The sequence below is a fragment of the Sinocyclocheilus rhinocerous genome, unplaced genomic scaffold (genome assembly GCF_001515625.1).
Source record: "Sinocyclocheilus rhinocerous isolate Xijiao unplaced genomic scaffold, SAMN03320098_v1.1 scaffold544, whole genome shotgun sequence".
NCBI lineage: Eukaryota > Metazoa > Chordata > Actinopteri > Cypriniformes > Cyprinidae > Sinocyclocheilus > Sinocyclocheilus rhinocerous.
In genome coordinates this window covers 36,929-61,992 of record NW_015658610.1, presented here as the reverse complement: position 1 = coordinate 61,992, position 25,064 = coordinate 36,929, and the positions used below count along the sequence as shown (strand labels likewise).

The 25,064-nt window shown below is 35.5% G+C and overlaps 1 protein-coding gene across 1 annotated transcript in view; it reads right to left on the bottom strand.

The window, feature by feature from the left end:
• Positions 1 to 3,913: 3,913 nt before the first annotated feature.
• LOC107722770 (ubiquitin-associated and SH3 domain-containing protein B-like) overlaps positions 3,914 to 25,064 on the bottom strand; it is a 33,149-nt gene continuing 11,998 nt past the window's right edge. Inside the window, exons 2-14 of the mRNA XM_016531237.1 lie at positions 12,247 to 12,300; positions 11,659 to 11,845; positions 10,080 to 10,278; positions 9,692 to 9,861; positions 9,059 to 9,267; positions 8,345 to 8,495; positions 8,130 to 8,247; positions 7,744 to 7,866; positions 7,179 to 7,271; positions 6,891 to 7,035; positions 6,622 to 6,728; positions 5,673 to 5,782; positions 3,914 to 5,375 (exon numbers count right to left, since the gene is read on the bottom strand). Of these exons, the coding sequence (XP_016386723.1) occupies positions 5,238 to 5,375; positions 5,673 to 5,782; positions 6,622 to 6,728; positions 6,891 to 7,035; positions 7,179 to 7,271; positions 7,744 to 7,866; positions 8,130 to 8,247; positions 8,345 to 8,495; positions 9,059 to 9,267; positions 9,692 to 9,861; positions 10,080 to 10,278; positions 11,659 to 11,845; positions 12,247 to 12,300 (1,804 nt within the window). The 3' untranslated portion in view covers positions 3,914 to 5,237. The remainder of the gene's footprint in view (positions 5,376 to 5,672; positions 5,783 to 6,621; positions 6,729 to 6,890; positions 7,036 to 7,178; positions 7,272 to 7,743; positions 7,867 to 8,129; positions 8,248 to 8,344; positions 8,496 to 9,058; positions 9,268 to 9,691; positions 9,862 to 10,079; positions 10,279 to 11,658; positions 11,846 to 12,246; positions 12,301 to 25,064) is intronic.

Sequence of the window (25,064 nt, the reverse complement as noted above, 5' to 3'; positions counted from 1 at the left end):
TTTAATATGGTATTATAGACATTGCCCTACCCCGCTCATATGGTATTAATTTTATTTGTGCAGGTCTTAAAAAGGTCTTAAATTTGAGTTTAAAAATCCTCCCGAAACCCTGAGTTGTATACATGAGGCCCCAGGCCTGGGACATTAAGATTTTTTATTTTTATTTTTTAAATGTTTATTAATTAGAACGTGTCATAAGCACTGGAAGGGTGCTATATCAAATATCAAATCAAATAGAAACTAATATTACTGCAGACTTGTCTCATATGAATATAATCTTATTGTAATCATAATGATTTATTTACATAATTCCTTACGTAATATATTTTTAAAAATATTATGGAGTGCAATTTTGACTAATTAGTTAATAATTAATTAATTAATTAATTAAAAAACTTGCAGAAGAAATCATCCAACAGGCATCCATCACATTCTATCGGTATTCTATACATTCAGGCAGCACAGAAACTGTAGTCACTGCATGCCATCTAGTGGCTACTTAGAGTATTTCATGCATCTGCTGTAGTAAAGGAATAGTTTATAAAATAGAACATATCGTGAAAATGCCTGTCATTCTTTAAAACCTTATTTATTTATTTATTCCATATGAAACTCAAAAATAAAACTATTTAAAGAATTTTCACGCAGGTTGTTCGATACAACCGCTTCGGTCAAGGTCCAAAAACGACATGAAGACACCCCCCAAAAAAGCAACAAGTATAATAAAAGTAGTCCATAAGACTACTTGGGTGAACTATCCCTTTCAGAGATCCTTGAAGCACATTAGTCCAAATTTTGAGAAATCACATTGACTGCAACAACCTGCTGCTCAAGCCTTTTTATTATTATTAGCTATTATTATTATTATTAAAGGCAACATCTTAGTCAAAGTGCAAAGGTAGGCATAGAAAATGTAGCACAGTTAAGCTCAGTGCAAATGACATGGTGTACAAATATAATGCAGCAACATAATTCAACATTAATGCATTTCACATTCATAAGCTGCTTTCTTTATTCTGAAGCGGAACTGTTATTACTGATTGTATACAATATCGATATCGTTATGTGCTTATATTTATAAGAACTTGACACAACAGCATCATTCAAACAATGGGTTCATTATGTGTATGTGTATATTGTAGCACATTATCTGAAAAGTAGGATTTACCTGTTTGGTGGTAGAAATAAATATTCGGATACTATCCGTCAATCAGTCGATGGCAAACCGTCATAACTTTTCCTCAACTTCCTCTAATATAGTTAAACTCCGGACTTGTCAATGTTATGGACCACAATGATGGACTCGCTTTATAAATGCACCTACTTGTCGTGTTATTGTTTCGTTGACAAATTTAAGTTTCAAGCGTCAGTTACTGATTCCAGGAGCTGAGTGACTGCGATTGGTTTCGCTAATAAGTGAAATCGCGATTACTTCATGAGCGCGCGCACGCAAGATGATGTTTGCAGTGAACAGCCAATCGCGTGTTAAAGTCCGCGCGATTTATTTTTCCTTTGAAAATCAAAAGATCATTTTGGAACAAACATATGAAAAATGTAAACACATTTTCACATTAATATGCTTATTATAAAGAAAATAAAGCACGCGTTAATTTGGAGGGAGAGAAACAATCAGAGGAACTTTTTTAAACGGATATTGGACCAATCAGCTGCCAGCACATCTTTAACTCAAAAAGGTGATCTGTGATTGAAAACGTAACCTAATAAAAATACTATGGTATATTGATAAATTAATAATAATAAACAATACAAATAATATGATACACTGATAAACGAATTTATTTAAAAATCATAATCTTTAGATTTAAAAATGATTAGGCTATGCCTGCAGGGTCCAACCCACCCTTAAGAACAAGCACCCTTTAATAACAAGCTATACTTGTATAGAGACCTTTAGTGATTTCAAAAGCAATAACACGATCATTTTATTTGTTACTATTATTTTTGTAGCCTAATTTCATTGCAGTAACCATATTGCAGTGTAAAGTATGACGGATATCACAGAAAGAACTCTGCAGGATGACAAATGATTTATTTGCAAACATGCTTTACAAATGTTACGCATGAAAATAAGTCTTAAAATAAATGTCAACAACATACTTAAAGGGTAGCTTCGTGATGGAATGTCACATATATGTTTTTGGAATCTCTATTCAATTTTTTTGAGCACTGAACTATAATGTATGTTTTGTGCAGTCATTTCATGTAGGCTACAACTTTTCAGTATAGAGGGGTAACATTTGCTTTTTCTTCTTGAGCATGCAAGGATAATTTTCAAGCTGCTAAAATGCCCCCAAGTAAAACTTGAATAACTTTAAATAAATCAGATGACCTGAATGAAAGCATAAAATCATATATAAACTAAAAACGACTCATTTCAGGGAGGACCAAACCATAATTAATAACAATAGCTAAAATAGCAATCTGTATTTCTTACTATTTTGTATTTGGATTTTGTATATTCATTGATTTCCTCAGTCACTGATCAGTAAGCATATATAAAACATCTCATGATTCTGAAGAGCATCAGGACAAAGACAAACCCTAATGGGCAAAATGGGAACTGTTGGTCAGAATATGCTTAAAGTATACACATTAAAAAATGATTCATTCTGCCTCTGAAAAACAATCAATGAAGCACTTGGCTCATATTACACCCTCATTCCTTTTCAAACAATCAGAAGAAGTTGCACACATAGCATGCTTCTGAAAACATACAGTGACAATATTACCTCTCAGAGAATCAAACACAGTTATGGATCAGCTTTTGTCAAGCTGTACTCGTTCAACTCTCTGTGGTAATACACATGATGGGGTGGTTTGCCATATTTGGAAGAACAAGGATTGATCTATTCATGGTAGACATGTTGTAATGGCAGACAAGGGCGATTTAATAAGGTAATTATTTTTATAGGAGACCAGCATTTTCATCTTCCAGCACATGAACAAACACTCAACCACACCCACACACACTTACACTGGCTTGGCTAATTAGAAATCTCTATATAAATTCATCTATGCTGAGGTAAATGTCTCGTTTAAATTCATGAGTAAGCATTTAGAAGGTTATGTTACTGTTGAGCTGGAAAATGCCAAATTAATGACAGATTTGTCTTAGACTCCCTGTACTTTGAGATGTTTGAAAAGGATAGTTCACCCAAAACTAAAAAAATTCTATCATAATTTACTCACACTAATGTTGGTCCAGACCATGGAACACAAAAGCAGAAAGCAATTACAATGAATGGTGACTTGATGCACAAGCACTTTAAAATTACCATAAAATAGGAGTGTGCATTATTTCAGCTCTTCTGATGTCACATGATGGTTTTGTGTATTTCTTCCCTTTGAGTGGGCTGTTAACTATAAATGCAGCTGGATCATTAATTTGGTCATTCTATGAACTTTTTTGATTAATTGAAAATTTTCAAAATTAAAAAAAAGGTAATAGTACTAGTAGTCATATGCACGCACACAAGTTTTCAATTACGTTTTAAGTATATTGAAAAGAGTGGCCCAAATATATTTTTCTTTCATTAAATTAGACTGTATAAAGAAAATGCATTAGACTTTTTTTAATGGATGCGACAACTGATCTGGTGTATCTGTTCCTTTTACATATGTATGTTTACATGTATGTTTGAAATACAATAAACAAATTTGGTCAGAAAAAAAAGAGGCATTTTGGGTAAACTTTCCCTTTCATCCCGACACGACCCATTAAGGCAAGAGATCAACTCTTAAACGCAAAACAAAAAAATAAAAACAGCAACTTCATAAGATTATTCATATTATGGCATTGTTCGCACATCATAAACGCACGATAAACCTCTTTTGCTTGTGTAGTGCATTGCACATCTCATTATGCATGCCTCCTCCTTATCATCATTAAAATAGTTATGAAGTTCAGGGAACACGGATGGCATATTACAGTAATCGTAACAGATATGCTTATGTAAGTCCTCGGGGGGAGAGAAACACTGCATTATATAGTGATTTATATCATCATTTGCTATGGCTTGATTTCTTTATTCCAACAACAGGAAATAAAACAAAAACCTGAAGCACCAACATATTCTCTTTAAAACTATCTTATGAATACATAAATAAATGCAATTATACTTTTTCCATTTAAAGGTGAAACACATCAAATGGATTTTACTATGCTACTTAGTATATACAGAGACGTTACGCATTAATGTACAATTCTTTACATTGTTGAAGCATTCTTTCCTGTTTGGTTTGATATTTCAAGTGCTCAGAAAGTAAAGCTCACTGTTCAGCATAACAGCTGCACATAACATTATTTAAGCTGCTGCTTATGAAGTTGTAACCATTTGTGGCACTGCTTTTGAAAGTTTGATGACGTCCTTACTGGGTTTATCATCTCCCCCTTTCAAAATTGACCCTACATGCGAAAAGTGTGACAGTACATCTTTAAATACTGTCTCCAAATAAGCCCTAACTAACAGTCCTCCCAAAGTGTCCTATAGTTGCAAAGTGTTTAACAGTAGCAGCATGACAGCAAGGCACAGGACGAATGTGCTGTCCACCAAATCCACTTCTAAACAACTTTAATGCTGCTTCATCTCAATCTATCTGATTGCTAGATTATACTCTTGTGCTTTCATGAGTTGGTGAGTGGGCTTTTAGCAGGTGTAATTGGGAAATCTTGATGCGGTAGGTTGTGCATGTCTATTTGATTCACAGTGTAATAGGGAGAAGTCTTGTTCCCCTACAGAGTCTAGGAAAATGGAGTTTACAAAGGGTTTGGAGACCCAACTCGAGTCCAGCGGCATCCATTTTGGAAGTGTTGGATGATGACTCATCAACTTTGCACACTATTTCCTCCTCACTGAGGCAGGAAACCTGAGTTTATCGTCGTGTATTACATCCTGTGTTTGATGTATGTCTTTGAAGCTCTCAGATCTCAGTTTCGTCTGGGCTACAGTTGGAAGCAAGTGTTCTGCTGCAGCTTGTCTATAGGCCGGCAAATGGTGTTTGAGCACATTATGGAAATCTACCGCAAATATTACTGCTCTTATGCTTTATATATTAAGACAGGGTCAATGAGGTGTACTGCAGCAGTGCAAGAACGTGGCTATGGAAGCATGAGCCTTTTATAGTGCTATAATGCAGGTCTGTGATGATGTGGCTTGTAAGCATGTTTCTGTTGCCTTTGGAGGAGGAGCAGTGAGTGTAAAAGTTGCAGAGCCTCCTCAGTCCTGCAGCAGCGCTTCTCTCCAGTTAAAGCTGTGATTGGGTCCATGCGTGAGCGGCAGGATGGGTGGATCCACGAGCTGCCAAACACCCGTCTCGCCCATCTCCTCACAAGCACAAAAGCCTAAGTAAGGTATCTGTGCGAGAGAAAATGGAAGGGAGAGAGTATCTACAGTAGATTGTATATATCAAATATCATATATAACATAAAAAGACATAAATATATTTAAAAAAAAACATAAATATATAATACTTTGCTGATTTGCTGATCAAGAAAAATGTCTTATTTATTATCAAGAAAAATGTCTTATTTATTATCAATGTTGAAAACGTTTGTGTTTCTTGTTATTTTGTTAGATTTGTGTTAATTTTTTTTCTTTGATGAATAGAAAGTTCGGAAAAAAATCGACATCTGAGATCTGAAGAGATCTGACCTTTCTGACCACTTGCACAAAGTCTTTAGAGTTCTGTGGGGTCAGACCCTGTATCTGCCTCGTACAAGCCTCCAGAGAGGAAGCATGGGCCACAATCAGCACTGTATTTCCTGTTAGATACCACATGGAAACATGGTAAACATAAAATGTCTTAAAGCATAAAACCTTTAAATCAGTATAGATTCAGACAAAAAAATAAGTACCCGCGCTCATGACCTACCCAGATTATTGCACTCTGACAGTATTTCACGCATCACTTGGAAGCTGCGACTGTGCGTGAGCGGCAGGATGGGTGGATCCACGAGCTGCCAAACACCCGTCTCGCCCATCTCCTCACAAGCACAAAAGCCTAAGTAAGGTATCTGTGCGAGAGAAAATGGAAGGGAGAGAGTATCTACAGTAGATTGTATATATCAAATATCATATATAACATAAAAAGACATAAATATATTTTTAAAAAAACATAAATATATAATACTTTGCTGATTTGCTGATCAAGAAAAATGTCTTATTTATTATCAAGAAAAATGTCTTATTTATTATCAATGTTGAAAACGTTTGTGTTTCTTGTTATTTTGTTAGATTTGTGTTAATTTTTTTTCTTTGATGAATAGAAAGTTCAAAAGAACAGCATTTATTTGAAACAGAAATCTTTTGTAACAATGTAAAAGTCTTTACTGTTACTTTTGATCAATTTAATGCGTCTTTGCTGAGTAAAAAGCATCAATTTCTTGAAAAAAAATCTTACTGACCCCTTATGAGCAATTATTTATTTTTAATTAATTTTTTTTAATAAATTAAATATCATCTGTAATTTACATACATACATACCTTTATATAAGAATCTTTATGTATATAATTAAACTTTACATAAAATGTCTTAAAGCATAAAACCTTTAAATCAGTATAGATTCAGACAAAAACATAAGTACCCGCGCTCATGACCTACCCAGATTATTGCACTCTGACAGTATTTCACGCATCACTTGGAAGCTGCGACTGATGTATGTTTCATAGGACTCTGACACGGCCAGTTTACTGATGGGTATATGAGGTCTAGAGGGGAACAAGATGACTTAATAATAATTCATAATTTCTTTCACCGCAAAAAGATATTCATGAAATCAAAAGGAGACATAAAACAATATCGTAAACAATAAATAATGCTATCATTCAGAAACATTACAATCTAAAAGTGTAGCAAAAAGCATCAAATACCTGTATGTTGTATCCACACATATGTTAGCAGCCGCCAGGTCTGCAGGAGGGATCCAGGCGGGTAATGAGGTTCCCGACACCCATTTAGTCCACTCAAACAAACCTGGCTCAACTCTGATCTTACTCTTCCCATCCTTTTGAAGACCTGAGACATACAATCCATAACGGAAAAAGAGGCACATGGGAAGTAATTGATTTAGGGGTGTAAATGGGCATGGCTAATGCAGTAAAAACTGATTTGTGAATGAACAGAAGAAAGATAAAAGAGCAAAGGAGGTGCTGTTTTACCTTTGAGGATATTATAAGCTGTTTGCACGCAGCGCAGAGAAGGAGAACAGTATACAAAGTCTACCACGGTATGACTTTCCAGGAGAGCCTCCCCTGTAAAACAAATTACACAAAGTAAACACATGCTAGGGCCAATAGCAAAGCAGAAATGACACACTTCATATTTAATGGCATTATTATGTAAAACTAAGAGGAATTAATGTGATCTTGCTCTTGAAGGGATAGTTCTCCCCAAAATGAAAATGTTGTCATCATTTACTCACCCTCAAATTGTTGCAAACCTGAATGAAATTCTTTCAACTGTTGAACACAAGTGAAGATATTCTGTAGAATTTTGTTAACCAAACAGTTGAAGGTAGCCACTGAGTTCCATGGCATTGGGAAAAAAATACTAGGGAAGTCAATGGTTACCAACATTTTTCAAAATATCTTCTTTTGTGTTCAGCAGAAGAAAGAAACTCATACAGGTTTGGAACAAGTAGAGGGTGAGTTAATGATGACAGAATTTTCATTTTTTGGGTGAGCTATCACTTTAATGTGGATTTAACAGTAATGAGAGACAGACCGACTAGACGAGCCTGTGTGGAACCGAACACAGTGATAGGACAGTCCTTATCATAGTCCCTGTACCCCCCACTCCTCGCTGGGAGACTCAGTGGCATATTGAGGTTTGACCGCACATACCGACCTGTTTAAGACAGAGGAAATATACACAAATGAGCACACATCAGGATATTAACAGGGTTCTCACACATTTTGGCCAATAAATTCCCATGACTTTCTTTGATTGCTGGATACAGTTGCTACTTGTTTTTATATATAGCTGATGAAATATTTTAGAGCTTAATAAAAGTGTTCAATTTTCAAACTCCCAATAATTCCAGATTTGACCTGGTCATGGGAACAACTGCAAAGAGGTTAAAGAACTGATTTGGAAAGTTGAGCTCAGACCTTTGGCATCAAAGCACTGAGTGATCCAGTGTTTCCCAAACACTACATCCATTCTCTCACCATGGCGACACACAAACAACGTTCTCTTAGGCAATCGAGACTGATTGGGGCGTAGGATCTAAAACAAATCATAAATATTGGAATAAAACATTATACCTAAAAAAAGCTTTCACATTCTGTCGCATCAGCCCAAGATTCCCCCTCTAGAGTTTTACCTGCATAGGTTGACATATAACGCTCAGACTGTTGGGATCCATTGGCATGGGGTCATCAAAAAGACGACCGTCCAAGTGTGGGTCAAGAAAAATCCCACCCATTGCACCCCTGATATCGGTTGGGGGGGTTACATTAAGGAAAGACAAAGACCTAAAACAAGAGGTAAAGAGATGAAGAGATTTAAATATGTTAGTTACTGCTTTTAGTTCTAACATACCTTCACCACAGACCCATAAGAGTTTGACACTACACTACTGATCAAGTTTTTCAAAAGAAGCTCACCAAGGATCCATTTATTTGATCAAAAACACAATAAAACCAATAATATTCTGAAATATTATTAACTTATTCCTGTGATGGCAAAAGCTAAATGTTCAGCAACCATTACTCCAGTCTTCAGTGTCACATTATCCTTTAAAAATTATTCCTGTTATTTTCAATATTGAAAATAGCCGTACTGCATACATTTTTTTTTTAAACTATAATGCATTTTTCAGGATTCTTTGATAAATATAAACGTCAAAAGAACAGAATGAATTTGAAATATAAATCTTTTGTAACATTACAAATGTCTTTACTGTTACTTTTGATCAATTTAATGAATCCTTGCTGAATAAAATAATTAATTTCGTAAAAAAAAAAAAAAAAAACGACCCCAAACATTTGAGCATAGTGTACATAGTGTACTTTAGTTAATTCTTGACCCATCTTACCCATGTAAGACCCAAGTATCACACTCGTCTGCCCTATTGACGTAGTTTTCTGGCAGTAGCCCAGATAACCCTGTGCTCATCGAGGTCCCATAGACCCAGCCCTCACTGGCAGTGGCCTGTTCTGTAGACGACATGAAGATGAAGTCACCGGGCACCAGCTCCAGTTCATCATCATTCTGAGGCACATAGGGGTACATCACCCGCAAGGTCTTAAAACAGAAAGATAGAAAGTTACAAAGCCACCAAAGCCAAAAAGTCAGTATATGATAACAGAATTCATTAGTAATCTATCAGCATTAACAAAAAGAGCATTTTAATGAAATATATTCAATCATCCATAGTAAATACAACAGGTTAATACTTAATACTAAGTGTATTAATACAGTATCCATCTTATTTATAATTTGGAAATTATTAAAATAATTGCACGGATACAGATGAATCAAAGTAGTGATACATTGGTATATTTTATTTGGACTTTCGATAGCAAATATTTAGTATCAACAATGGTAAATTATATACTAAATTATGATAAATGATCTGACAATAATTACTTAAAACAAAACACTATAATATTAAGGATGCTAGATAAAAAATAAAAATAAAAACAATTAATGACAACAATTTGACTACCTCATGATTGGCAAATCGGATGTCCCGTGACAAAAGCACAGCCTGCCAATCACAGCCCAATGTTATGTCTACACCTTTGGCAAGTTGTTCTAATGATGCAAGATGGTTGGATTGGAAGTGGTAGGCCAGGGTTACATGAAGCTGCTTCTTATGGGGCTCCACATGAACATCTGGAGAGAGAGAGAGAGAACTTTTTATTTTTACATTGAATGAACCTTTTTGGCAATACAAATGCCTGTTTTCTTCCATGCCAGTAAAGCACACTAAAATTGAATTGAAAGAGGTAGGAAGGGAGCTGCAAAGACAGAAAATGAAGACTATTGCTCCACTGTGTCATCATCAGTTATAGACAGGCATAGCAATAACAAACAAACAAACACTCGCACACCTGCTTTGGAAGCCGCCTCAGTAGCAAAGTCTGCAGCAAAGCTCTTGATCACCTCAGCCACCTTCTCTTCTACAAAGAGGCCGATGAAGTTTGAGGATGAGTAAAACTCCAGGGGCAGTGGGGAGGGGAAACGACCTCTCCACTGACCCACCACTGCCTGCAGAGCTTCACAGAGGACATCTACCTTACTATCGGCACACTACAGTGACAGAGAGAGAGATACAGTCTTACAGTGATGTTATCAACAACAAAGAACATACACTACCATTCAAAAATTCATAAACATTTCAAAAACGTTTTTTGGAAGAAATTAATACAGTAAATAAATTCCTAATGTTACAAAAGATTTCTATTGCAAATAAGTGCTGTTCTTTTGAACTTTCTAAAAACATTCCTGAAAAAAAGTAGTGCGAATTCCACAAAAATAATAAGCAGAACAACTGTTTTGTTTTGTTTTTAACACTGATAGTAAGAAATGTTTCTTGAGCACTAAATCAGCATATTAGAGTGATTTCTGAAAGATCATGTGACACTGAATCTGGAGTAATGGCTGCTATAAATTCAGCTTTGCCACCACAGGAATTAATTACATTTTAAAATATATGAAAATAGAAAACTCTTATTTTAAGTTGTAATAATATTTCACAGCATTACTGTTTTTAACAACTGATAATAAATGCAGCCTTGGTAAGCATAAGAGACTTGTGAAAAATAAAACGACCGCAAACTTTTGAATGGTGGTGTATATCACATACAGATAACATGTAAGAACATAACTGGCAGCGTTGAATGCTGGGGGAGATTATCAATAAATAATGACTTGAATTTGGATCTGTTCGTTGTATTACTTCAGAAGATAGCATGTACCTTTTTTGTAATCAAAATGGTTTGTTGTATCCTTTGCAACATTGTGTGCATGTACTTTGTTATTCAGCAATGAAAAATGACAGAACTAAATTAAAGCTGTTTTCATTATTCAAAAGACATTCAAAGTTATTTTCAATTTCCTATTAAAGTGCCTGTCGTACATTCACAGCTAATACTGTTTGCTTCAGTTATGTTAAAATGTTTGTGTTTTTCCTTATTTTTAAGTTGCTTTGGACAAAAGCATCTGCTACATTATTATGTAAATTTATACATGTAAACTTTTTTTAAAGTTATATTTATGGGCATGTTATGCCTTTATTGCAGGGGTGTCCAAACTCTGTCCTGTAGAGCCGGTGTCCTGAAGAGTTTAGCTCCAACCCCAATTAAACACACCTGAACCAGCTAATCAAGCTCTTAGGCATACTAGAAACTTAAAGGCAGGTGTGTTGAGGCAAGTTGGAGCTAAACTCTGCAGGACACCGGCCCTCCAGGACCGAGTTTGGGCAGACCTGCTTTATTGGGAAAGGACAGTGGAGAGCTGACAGGAAAGCTTTGGGTGGAGAGAAGGGAGCGGGATCAGCAAAGGACCTTGAGGCGGGAATCGAACTCAGGCCACCGTGAGCGCAGTTGCACTATATGTCAACGCACTAACCACAAGGCTTTCAGTGCCGACTATACATGTAAACTTTTTATAGTTTCTAAGGGGCTGTGCCACAAAAAAAATATAGAGGGTTATGTGAGGGAAGATGTTGTGGGCTTTGTTCTTGCCACATGTAATGCGACTCTGCTGCCAGAAGTTGGAGAGCTGGTTGAGGAGGGGACCGCTGGGTTTCAGGTACAGCACATACTCCCTGGGTAAAGGATCATCCAGGAACGGGTCATCCACATGGGAGAACAACCTGCAAAATAGACATTCAGGCCATGTTCGATAAGGCATTATAAATAGGTGAGCAGTAGTTACACTTTTTGTTTGGGACTGAAATGAACAACATGGTTAGTTTAATTAGATTTTTAAAGTAAGAACGTATCAATAATAAAATGCTTCCGACTCCCTGACAGCAGAGGGCAGCAGTAAACCATTAAAGGTGAAGTGCACACAAAGCTGAGTTTCAGATTATATGTGAGCCCACCTCATAGTGTAATGTTTCTTTTCAGTGTGTGTTTGTGCTCAAGTTAAAATGCAACATATTATAATTTCAAAGCTTAAAGAGTGTCTGTGGCTCAGCACGGTTCAGCTGAAATGAATGGCTGTCAAAAACGACAAGGGTCACGGTGAACGTGTGTGGGTGTGCACACTCACCAGTCACAGGCTGCTTGTACATTTCTGCCCCCAGTTGAAACCAGCGCTTTTAGCCTGTAACAGAAAGGACACAGAGAGAGAGAGAGAGAGAGAGAGACACAGAGAGAGAGAGAGAGAGAGAGATCAGCTCAATTGCTGTACTGGTCACAAAATCAATGGCCTCCTTTCCGGAGGATGTTTATCAGTACATTAGTGCTGAGGAGTTTTCTCAGAGATCTAAATTTGATATCACGGAGATGTTCCTCTATTGTTTCTATCTCTGTATGTGAAACATATTGCTTATTGTGCATGAAATCACTAAATAGGCTAAACAAACTCCATGATAACGCTCTAAAACATTCCTTGTTCCCCAGAACATACTGGGAAAGCGGGATAATCACTTGTTTACAGACATTTATGAATATTGAGAAGGCTTAATTTTCTGGATTAGTTTAAACAGGGTTTCCGCAGGATTTTTTTAAGTGCAAATTTAAGACTTTTTAAGACCTTTTTTAAGACCTGCACAAATAAAATTAATACATATGAGCGGGGTAGGGCAATGTCTATAATACCATATTAAACTGTAAAATGACTGTAAAAAGCATAATTTACAATTCATATACAAGTTTTCACAAAAAAACAAAAAGTTTTATAAAATGATAAACTTTACATTTCAGCCTTTAAACCATTTTTAAGACAATGGAGTCGAAAGTATTAATCATTACATTAATTTAAAGAATTATTATAAATAAATTATTATATAAATTAAATAACAGATTAGGGGTTTGCAATATTGACAAAAAATATCTCAATATTTTCTGGGATTTTATCGATAACGATAATTAGACGATATTTTGCTGAGTGTGTTATTGTGCTGATATCTTAAGGACTACAGTGGACTCCTGAATTTATATATATATATTCACGGCAGTGATAGAAATTAATTTTTTTAAGTTTGAGTTTTATGGGCATTTTTAACTTTAAGCCATTTTCTTTAAAAGTGTGCAACAACTTTTGAGTCAAATTCTTGCATTTGGACTGTTAACAAGCAAATTAAATCAGTATCAACAAAATTTATCTTTGCAATGCAGAGGAAACACAGAAGCTGCATCTTATGTGGCATTTAGATGTATTTACACACTGTGTAATGCAGCTCAGAGAGACATGGAATACTTTAACCTGCAGTTACAAATCCATGAATAATGTTTTGATATTTTAAACATAAAACATTGAAAACTGATGTTTGAAATTATTTTTAAAAAAAATGAAAAGATACTTTAAATGTGAAATTAAAACCACCAGTAGGTGGCAGCAAGTCACTTTTAATAAGTGAGTCATTGAGATTGAACTGAATCATTTAAACGGTTGATTAATTCAGGAACGAAACACCATCATGTTGCTCAGAGACGCAAAACAGAGCTGCTTTTTGTTGGCAAAATAGAGCAAAAGCTGGAAATACGGTGTCTAAAACGTAAGTCTCTTAACTTCTTGTTTATTGAACTGTTGTATAAAATCAATATCACATTTGTAATCATGTTGACTTTTGGAGAAAAAACAGCACTCTTCGTATGATATTAACTATATGAAATTATATAAATATATACATTTTCTGCCCCCATATCTTGAATTCTGTGATAATTCTAAATGCATTTTAATAGACGATTCACGCAGTGAAAGAACACACTCTAAATGCGCGTACTAGTTTAACCTATATTAACTGACTTCATCACCTAATGTATGTGTGCAGACTGTGCACTCTGTAGGTGTGTTTTGTTTGCTTTTTGCGATGTAGGGCCTACTCGATAATGTCGAATCTCACATCGTTAAAACAACAATTACGATATCGCAGACCATATATATCGCACACCTTACTGTTTAGATTTTTATAATGCATTGTCTTCTTATCGATCCACCAGTTCACATTTAAATCTCTGCATGTTTGCAGGGTAAAAACATGGGCCGATTTTCGCATTGGTCTGAACAAAACAACAGGCTTTTTGAAAATGCTCATTCTCTGCCAGCAGGTGGCGCGTTTGGTAGAAATGTCACCGTTTCCCCGGTAACGGCAGAACACAAAGCAGCTCAGCACCAGACTTTGAACCTGCAGCGCGCTCATGTTTATTTAATGAAATCGTAGCCTTTTTTATAGTTTAATCGTCACATTCAGCCATATCGCAATTCTGGTCTTTCCATACCCAAATTTAAGACCTCTTGAAATCATAAGACTTTATTGTACAATTTAAAACTTTTAAGGCCTTAAATTTGATACAACTAAATTTAAGACTTTTTAAGACCCGCTGAAACCCTGTTTAAAGAGGGCCAGGTGAGCCAAAGCCACCTACAAGAAGAGCTGAAACACATGCAGTGAGGCACAAAAGATTACACAGAGAAGTTAAGGTTCTGCACTATTTATAGATCACTAATTAAATAAGCAAATTTGTGTCATTTATTATGTGACTTTATCTTTGTACAAAAGATCCAGTTTCACTAACATGTGGAGTTCTGTGTTCTGCTGTCATTAAAACAAATACTTTAAATATAAATATTAATCTGAAACAGCTTCTTTTTTTTTTTTTCAAAATACAAAAGACAATTCAAAAGACAATTATACAGACAATTCAAAATACAGACATTTTTAAGAGTGGTCTCAGACTTTTGGACCCCACTTGCAATGCAAATAATAACAAGTGAAAATCAGCTTTGCCAACACAGAAAAAAATGTACATTCAAAAATTCATTAATATTTTGTGATCAAATAAATGCAGCCCCAGGAAAACACTTCAATCAAAAACAGTTTTTTTACAACTTTTACACACCGCAAATTTAAACGGTAGTGTATATTTTTAAAGAATGCTATATTTTGCGTGCGTAAAGAGCAACCCCTGAATTTATCAACATACTAAACATCTCACAAAGGCTCACCAAGTCTGACTCATTTAGCAGATGTCTGGCTTTAAAAGATCATAGTGGAAAATAATATCACTTGGTCTGTGGTTTAAACAACCGTGATGAAAAAGGAAATGTGTGCTATCTCTCAGTTCATAAAACACTTGCCACAGCCTCCTCTCTGTCTCTAGTTCTCTTTTATTCTCGCTTTTATCATATAGACCTAAAAGGTGTAATTATAAGCTATCTCACACTTGGTACAATAATTTAGGGTCACAGACCCACTTATTTGTATGAGGCCATTTCTAATACACGCACACACATTCACAGTTAGTGGAAGTACATTACTTGGTACAGATAATTGCACATAATCTTCTCATGTGTAGGATGATATTATTTCCTCAGCTCACATCTATACCGTAAAACAACACATAATCCAATCTAAGGTCGCGCTAAACTCACTCTGTCATTTCCTCATGTGTCAGCTGACATCTCAAAGGTTTTTTTCCTGAGCCGATTAAATTATCTTCTAAATCTAATTAGTGTCTTTTTATAAAAGCTCTAAAAATCACACACTCTGACTAACTCTCAAGGGAAATGGGGTGTTGTGAAGCGTGGATCTGTTTGAAACCTCAAGTAAAACTGAAAATGGAGCCTGAGGTTTGAAGAAAGCAGAAAGAAAAACGGACTAAAAGACAACAGAAAGGGTTGGTCTGCTGATCAGCAATGAGCAATCAGTGGAAATATGATTACTCTTGCGATACATTTAATCTCATGTGACCACAGACATTCCATTTCCACTAACTTAGAATCAGTAAAAGTTATTCAGCGATGGATAAATGAAACAATACCAATGAAGCAGAGCAACATTTCACTACAATTGTATAGACGTGCTTCCCTTACACCTCACAAGAAAAACCATGACAAGACACAAGAACAGAGAAGTCACGCGTCAGAGATGAGGGAAATTATGCAAATTATGCAGACTGTTCAAAGTACAGGAAGCCTTTGGTGATCAGCGCTCCACGATGCGTATCTGACAGTCTATCAGCGCATTATAAGCAAACTAACAACAAACATTTGAATTTATGTTCATTGCAGATGCACCAAAGTTATGTATAATAGAGATCCTTCACCATTTGCGGCAAAGTATGAAGTAAAAACGATAATATTTCAAAATATTATTACAATTCAAAATAAGAGTTTTCTATTTTAATATATTTCACAATTTTATTTATTCCTCTGATGGCAAAAAGCTGAATTTTTAGCAGCCATTGCTCCAGTTCTCAGTGTCAAATGATCCTTCAGAAATCATTCTAATTTGCCGATGTGTGCTAAAGAAACAGGTTACACTTTATTTCGATAGTCCACTTTAGACATTCTATTAACTATAAGTAACTTTGTAACTACATGTCAACTACATGTCAACTAATTCTCAGAGTAGACTGTTAGGGTAGGTTTAGGGTTAGTAGAATAAGTTGACAAAGAAAGTGTTAGAAGATATTAAGCAGACAGTCTACTAATACTCTACTAACTGCTAGTTGACATGTAGTTGCAAAGTTACTTACTGTTAATAGAATGTCTAAAGTGGACTATCGAAATAAAGTGTTACCAAGAAACATTTCTTATTATTAATCAATATTAAAATCTTTAATGAATAGACAGTTGAAAAGAACAGCGTACTGCCACCTTTGATCAAATTAATGTAATTTATAAAAAAAAGCATTAAATGTTCACACACACATAATGTTTATTTGTTGGTTGGTTTATTTATTTTATGTATTTATTTTCCTCAGTTACATTTAAATTTGAAGATTACTGTAAAAGTCAGTAGTATGTGCATTTTGTGTGTGGTAATCCAGTTCACAGTCTATGCACAGCGCTCAATTACTCTATATTTAGATGGCTTCCCAGAGAAAATGGTCATCATGCCAACTAACCCTCAGGGCCCAATGCATGCTGGGATGGGGAAGCCCATGAAACACGGCCATATGTCCATGAGTACATGAACATATATGCTCAATTACCCCCAAAAACTTTGCAAAGATGTATGCATTTATACACTCCCAAGCTAAACACATATGAAGAAATGCAACCATGCACGTAGTGCCAAACTATAAAGTGTGCATATTCACACACACAAATAAACTCCGGACACGACACACTCACCATATGGCATGGTTTATGACATCCAAGCATGCGAGACACATATACAGACTTTCATACATGCATGATCAAGTTCAGATGCCTGTGCAGTCACACGTACACAAATGTGTCGTTCTTAGTGAGCTATTCTGTCATGAATGAAATAAAACAAAGATGGTTCCTTAAAAAATCCAAAGTTGAAAAAAAAAAAACCCTACCCAAGAGTTTTACAATTAATCACAAAAGCCATGTTGTATAAAAATGCACAAGCGGGTGTCACTGTACAAGGTGAAGCATAAAATTCCCTATCCTATTGCAGAAGCACCACAAGGAAACTTCAACCATCTGGTTTGTTTTGAAGTTAATATGTAAAAGAACTATAACAGAAGCTTTTGTAGAGAAAATATTTTCCCAAGCCACTCAATATTGGTCTGAAGTTGCAGAATAGGGTGAACCAGTATTCACATATAAACCTGCATTAATCAAAGGGATTTATGGAGGTTTTCAAGAAGCATTTGAACGAACTCCACAGTTGCACTTTTAAGACTTCATCACACCCCAAATCTAACACTCCACCCACACGCTCAAACTTTTATCATGCATACATCCACAAAAACACACAAGTGAGGCCACACACACACATAACGATTCTTATAGAGCCCATATGCTAAACAACAGGGATTTTTATTCTACCTAATGCACATATGAAATCAGAAGTGTTTCTGTATCCGGGATCACACACACACTCAAACGTACTTTACTTGTTTGATTATCCATCAGCCTTTATATGCGTGTGTGTGTGTGTCTGTATTGTGTTACAGGCCATCTCCTCCTCCCTTCCCCTCTGGTCAGTGCTCCAGGCAGGAACTCAATGATTTATTTATAACCTGTATTTCCTGTACAGCATTTGAGAGGGATGAAGAGGCTAGTCCAGGGAGTACATTTGTCTGGGTGTGCTTTTGTGTGTGGGTTTGGTTGAATATGACTATTCATACATGAAAAAAGATACACTCATATCTAGATTTTTTTTAAATCTTTCTGCCTGTTATTAATCAGCCCTGGTAACATTTTCGTGAGAGGTGGAGTTCAAAATGTGTAACATATGTTTTGAAAATAGTGTCCAAGTCAGTGTCTATGCATATTTGTGCCGACTTTCTCGCTGCTTTGGCCCAATCTCCAAACTCTATGGGGAAATAGTCACTTCCTGTTTACAGAGGTGTAAGTTAGTATGTATTCCCATTCAGCACAACACAGCGCAACACCCACCCACACATACACACACAAAAGCACTTATAGATATTAAAGGGTGTCCTCAGTACAAATTAGCATGTGAAACATCAGTGATATTAATAATGAGGGTATTTCTTCAGGCAATGAAGCCCATTTCAGTTCCTGTACACTTTTGTCTCAAATTTTCATTACACAAACCAGTTTTTTTAAGAAGTTGTTCGGTTGTGAAAGCTCAAACACTTAAGGCAACCCACTTCAGGGCTTTTTTGAAGATACTCAACTTATGTATAAAAAAAGCAAATATAGCATAAGTTCTATAGACTCAAATAATGTTTTATCTTGTGGATCCAAGTTTGTTTAAGTTTTAAGTTAAGCTGAGCATTAACATTACATATTAGTGATGTAAACTTTATTTTGTCTAACTTGTTTTTCAGTTCGTTTAGCAAACTGAAAATGTTATACACCTGTAGAGTTACTACTATCACACATCGATTAACCGGTGGGAAAATTTCCTCACCGTCACAACCCTACTATACACCAACACAAATTATATATATTCAATAAAATGGAAGAAACTTTGAGAACATAACACTAATCACTGCAATGGTGACTTATGAAACATAACTTTTACAACAAAATGTAATTTTTGTCCTACGTTCACATGCTTTGACTAAAACAAATTATTCAAGCACAACATCACGGATCAATCTGAGCATCGAAATGCTCAGTAGCCTGCTAGTCAGTCACCAATAGGGTTGCAGAAAGATGGAAATTTTCCAGTAAATTTCAGAAATATTTCAGAAATTTTGGAAACTTTCCAGGATTTTTTTGGGAATATTCCAGGGATTTTTTGGAAAGTTTCCGGAAATTTACCAGAAATTTTCCACCCCTTTGCAACCCTAGTCACCAATAAACATAAAATTGTAAGTTCTTGCTGTTAAACCTGCTTAAGCTGCTCATACTAAATGGTCCATTACATTTTTAAGTAATGTCAATGTTTTCTACATTCGATTAAAACAAACAAAAAAAAGATTAAAATGAAAAAAAAGTTGCATTTGGTAGGGAGTTGAGTACAAAAACTTCTAGCAAACTTTCCACTGAGGTAAAAGTTGCACACATCACGTACCTCAGTGAAGGTCGGATGATCATTTCAATTTAAACTATGTATTTTATTGCGGTTACAAATAAGTTACCAGCCAACTGGCAAGCAACACCATTTTACTTGCCAGAGCCAATTTGTACTCGCATTTGACGATTGAAGGGTGTTAATTTTGGATCTTTCTATCACACCATCTCTCTTTCTCTTCCATTCTTTTTATTTCTCCTTCATCCCACACAGAGAAAACGAGAGGAAATAATAACAAATGCAGCATGTGATGTCACTGATTGTTCTGCTCTCTCCCTCCGTGCACATATCCTCATGCACAATTGTTATCCTCTGACAATAAGCCCTTCTGCCTCTGTAAGTAACGGCTGGCTGGCCGTGAAGATCTTTTCAAGCTCGTGTTCTCAACCCCGCTAGTTAACAGCTTATTATGTTAAAACTACAGGGAAGACACACAGCTTTTGTGAGTGTTCTTTCGCTTGGTTAGGGTGCATGAGACCGGGCAGATGGTGACACTGTTCATGTAGACAGACACGGAAAGGACCAACAGGGCATAAAAGAAGGCAGAATCAGAAGATTCATAAAGGAAAATGGGAATTATTCATGTAACTGGCAGTATTACAGAGAGAGAACAAAACAGAGCTTCTTATATCAGTGAATTACTGTCCAACAAGTAAGTAAATTAAATTCACTGAAGCCTATAAAACTGTAGTTGAGCTAGAAAATCTTTGAGATAAAGAGTGTGTGTCTGTTTAGGTGTGACTATAGGTTTGAACAAGCGTGTGCATGACTAAAACATGATTCATTTTGAGTGAACAATTAACAACAATTTCTGCCATTTAGAAATGTCACAACAGACAGAAAGAGATGTATGAAGGTCTAGATTCCACAGCCACAATCAGAATCACACTGCTGCTTCTTCTATTACAGCTCATCATCCGGAAATTTTGAGCTTGATCATGTAGTGTTTCAGTCTCATCTTCTCAGATTCAGTGTTCGGCTCGGTTCAAATATAATCAGCACAAGGCGTTTACAAGAAGAGATGTAACTCTAACTGTAAAAACAATTCAAAGTGCTTGTCTGTGTGTAGTGTAAAGGAAGTGTAACAACACATTGAACATTGATAAAAAAAAATGTACTCTGGTAAGACCATGGTATTGAATTACCATGCAAATTCTGTGGTACATTAATTGAGTACTATAAAATACATCAAAGTATCATGGTATTCCCATCTGATGTATCACTAACTCTACCACGGAACTTGCACAATACACTTTTGTAAGGGTTTCAATACAGAAACTATAAATTACTAATAAATTATAAATTACAGTGAAAAAAGTAAAAAGTACATTCCCAGAAGTCCCAGGGCGATATATCACATATTATATTTTATTTACATTTTTTTGATCCTTCTTATTTTTAATATCAGTAATCCACATGATGGTGTTTTGTGTTACATTTTCAATTATTAATGTTTATGTTTAATTAATGTTTGTTGCATTGTTTTAGTATCATGTGTGTTACCCTGATGGTGTTTTGTCTAGATTTTGGTCGTTCAAGTAGATCGGTATTTTAACATTATATCACTTAATGAAATATAAGTTTGTTAAGTATACAGGCACCTTTTTAAAGTAATAAATCTAACAGGGTATTTTTTACAATGTAGTTACAGTTATCTATTTAGCCGGAGTTACAACACACACTTCCGATATTTATGCAAAATGTAAAAATTAACTACATCTATCAACACTTTTTGTTCCGTTCAGTTGTGGATGCTGCTGATTCACCTCGACCGCCGCGGCTCAGCAAAGAGACATGCATGCGTGTGTGTGTGTGTGTTTTCCTTTGAAAAAGTTTCCCCAGAAATACCTCGCTATTTAATGCATTTTTCCTTACAAATTGTATTATCAGCATAACAATTTGAGTAAATGTGTAAAAGGTATGACAAATAAGATAATGTGAATTACAGAATGTACAACATTTTTAAAATATATAAAGTACGGTGTACAGCGTTTATTATGAGGGGGTAGAATGAATCCACAGCTCAGTACTCACTACTCAATACTCATGAGTACTTTTAAATAGGCTACTCTTTTACTCTTACTCAAGTAGTTTTTTTGGACAAGTACTTTTACTCTACTCGCACTACATTTTTTGGAAGGTAATGGTACTTTTACTTGAGTATATTTTTTCAGTACTCTTTCCACCACTGCTAATACATAAGTTACATGTAGTTATGGAAACTCTGGTTTCTGCCAAAGTACCACAGTTACCACAGTTGTTGTTTTTATAACAAAACTGAATAAACATAGAGAGCATTATAAGCTACAGTACAAGATGTCCCAAACATTTTAGATTATTCAATATGATTTATTTATTTCTGCTCTATGATTTATTCAGCATTATTTTATTCATAGCCAAAGGAAACAGGGTAAATGAGAAGAGAAACCTATTTTCAAAGAACTGTTAAAAATGTAAACCCTTCAGTTCATTCATTTCTAAACTAATGGCCTGCCATTAGATGACACCAGTTGGCTAACACTTACCAAAAGCTACTGTAGTTTCCACCAAAATACCAGTTACCAAAAAAAAAAAAAAAAAGTAATAGTCACTTAGTAAGAAGTCATAAAGGAAGTTAAAACAAAAGAAAGATTTTGAAAGCTTATTGTTTGGGCATCCCAATATAATTGAACAATAACAATGATATTGGTAACACTTTACACTAAGGTTCTGTTTGTTAACATTAGTTAACTAATAATGAACAATAGTATTTTTTATTAACTTGTTAAAAATTTATAAATACTGATACAAATGTATCGCTCATTGATGATGTTAGTTAATGCATTAACTAAAGTTAACTAATGGGACCATATTGTCAAATGTTATCTGTAGTTTGATGGAAACTACAGTTAGCATGGTAAATTTAAAGGTCTATTTAACTTCACGTTATAAAGATGAATTTTAATTGTGCAATAAATGTGAGGAAAGAATCTCAAGGCAATACAGAGATGCATTTGTGCCTGTTTGTTCTCTTTCAGTGCGCTTACTTTGCACTGCAGTACACATGACAATACACACTTCAGTTCAGTATATGGTTATACACATATCGGTTCATATTTACTGCGACTACAAGGGGGCTGTCTACACGTATCTCTTTTGATTCAGTTTCTGTGAACTTTTGCCATGGTATTTTAGATTATGCACATGTCTATGCGTGTACCTCACTACATTTGAAGTTTAGAGCGTGCATGTGTCTTTCCACCCCCACATCTCTGTCTCAGCACATATGGGTTCCTTTATGTCCCAGCAGCCACGGCGCTCTCTAAAGGTCACAAACCACTTCCTGAAATGGGGCACTTCCTCTTAGCGGACAAACTTTGCACTGTGAGTTTACAAGGAGTCTGCAGGCGTAAGAGTACTGCTCATAAACATTCAATTGTAATTTTGAAGACATCCTTTAAATTGAAAATTAATTATTTAAAATACAACTTCGAAAACTCTACTTACAGTGAGAACTGAGTGTCTTTTAATTAACATTTCATCAATATGAACTAAATTGTAAAAAATTAAGTCTATTTAACTAAATCAATAACAAAGTTACTAAGTAACCTTGGTAACCATTTCTAAAATCTGTGCCGAGGAAAGAGAGATCTGGAGCTGTGATTTCATGTATTTGCATTCTTAGGTAAAAATAACCAAAGTTGAAAGCCTGAGACAAAACACACAAGTAGAAGACAATTTCACAAGAGGAAAATATTACTTCTCAGTGATTGCTCTTGCATAGCTCAGGAGACTTACTGAAGTTCTCATTTATCTTTTTAAGTAACCATTTGTTCCAGATTCTTTTCGTAAAAAGAACCTTAGGAGAAGTTAACAGAAAATGTTTCAGTGTCACAAACCTTAACATGGTACAGAAATAATTCTAATATGCTGATTTGGTGCTCAAAAAAACAAATTTCTTCTTATTATCTATACTAATATACAAAAGAGGAACATCACAGCGAATCTAAAATTCACACCCACACACATATACATATACATAGACACACCCACACCCACACCCACACACATATCATCACCTTGGAATTAATTCACATATTCTTATTCTGTGAGAACTTATTTACATTATGTGATCTTTTTTAAGTTGTGTACATTTTGGGACTTTTTATCTAGAAACATAGTTTTTCTAAACCTTACCATTAGTTTCTAAACCATAAAGTATATGGAATCCAAAAACTCAATATCTCAAGAAGCTCAATATCTCAAAATCAGAATGCAGATGGAGCCTTATAATTGCAAGGTGGTGATACACACACACACACACACACACACATACATAAGTCTGATAAGCAAAAGACTTCAGAAAAAGGTTCCATTTGCTCTTTATTTAATCTCACTGATGTACAGGAAAAACAAATGAGAGCAATCTTGTTTGTGATATTTCCGTTCTATAGTCAAGCACAAATATTAGCCTTCATGTAAAAAAGTTTGTACGATTACAGACATCTCCGTTCAGTTTTAGCAGACATGAATCCTTTACATCAGAGATAAACAGACTGCATTTTTAAGCCGATTCAACCTAAACATTACATTTGAAATCTTTTTTTCCTTTTTTTGGGGATATTCAGCTGCCAGTTTGCAATAATTTGGTGGGACAGTAAGGGTTGACTGTTTTGACTGTCATGGCCTTCCTCCTTCCCATATTTCCTCTGAGAGAAGCTCATTGTGTGATGACTCCACACACACAAAGCAGAGGCTTTGTTGTCATTAAGAGACTTTGAGTCATAGATTATTACTGAATATCCAAGAATGGCCAAATATGATCATGTATGGCAATATAATGAAGAACAGACAACGCTGTCGAGTGGCTGAAAAGTCATATTCATTACTAGGAGCTCCATACCAGGTAACAGGAGTCAATGCAACAGAATCAAAAAATGAGAACAGATACAAATCTACACCCCACAGGTGATGGACAGCCAGAACACATGACTCACGTACAAATACGTGCACACCAACATGGCCAAACCCAGAACACATAAACAGTTTGGCTTTTATTGACATAATTTACTCATGTTCTTCCAAACCTGAATGACTTACATTCTTCCAATTAACACAAAAGGAGAAATTCTTTCTTCCATGCAATAAAACTTTCACACTCCACAAAAATGGTCCATATGACTTGTGTGCAGTGTTGTTACTTTAAAAAGGTAATTAATTACTAATTACATCACCAATATTGTATTTAAAGCTGCAGTCCGTAAGTTTTGCCTCTTTGTCGCCATCTCTGTTTGAAAACCTGTAATTGCAGCTGTGTGCGGAATTATATTCCATGCGTGGGGTTGTGCTCCAGCCGCGGCTCCAGCGTGGATGAATCTAATGTTTTGAGGTGAATGTGTGGCAGTCAGTCACGGCACCGGTGTGGATATTTACTGTACTTCACAATCACAGATTCTAGCCTACATCTTGGAAT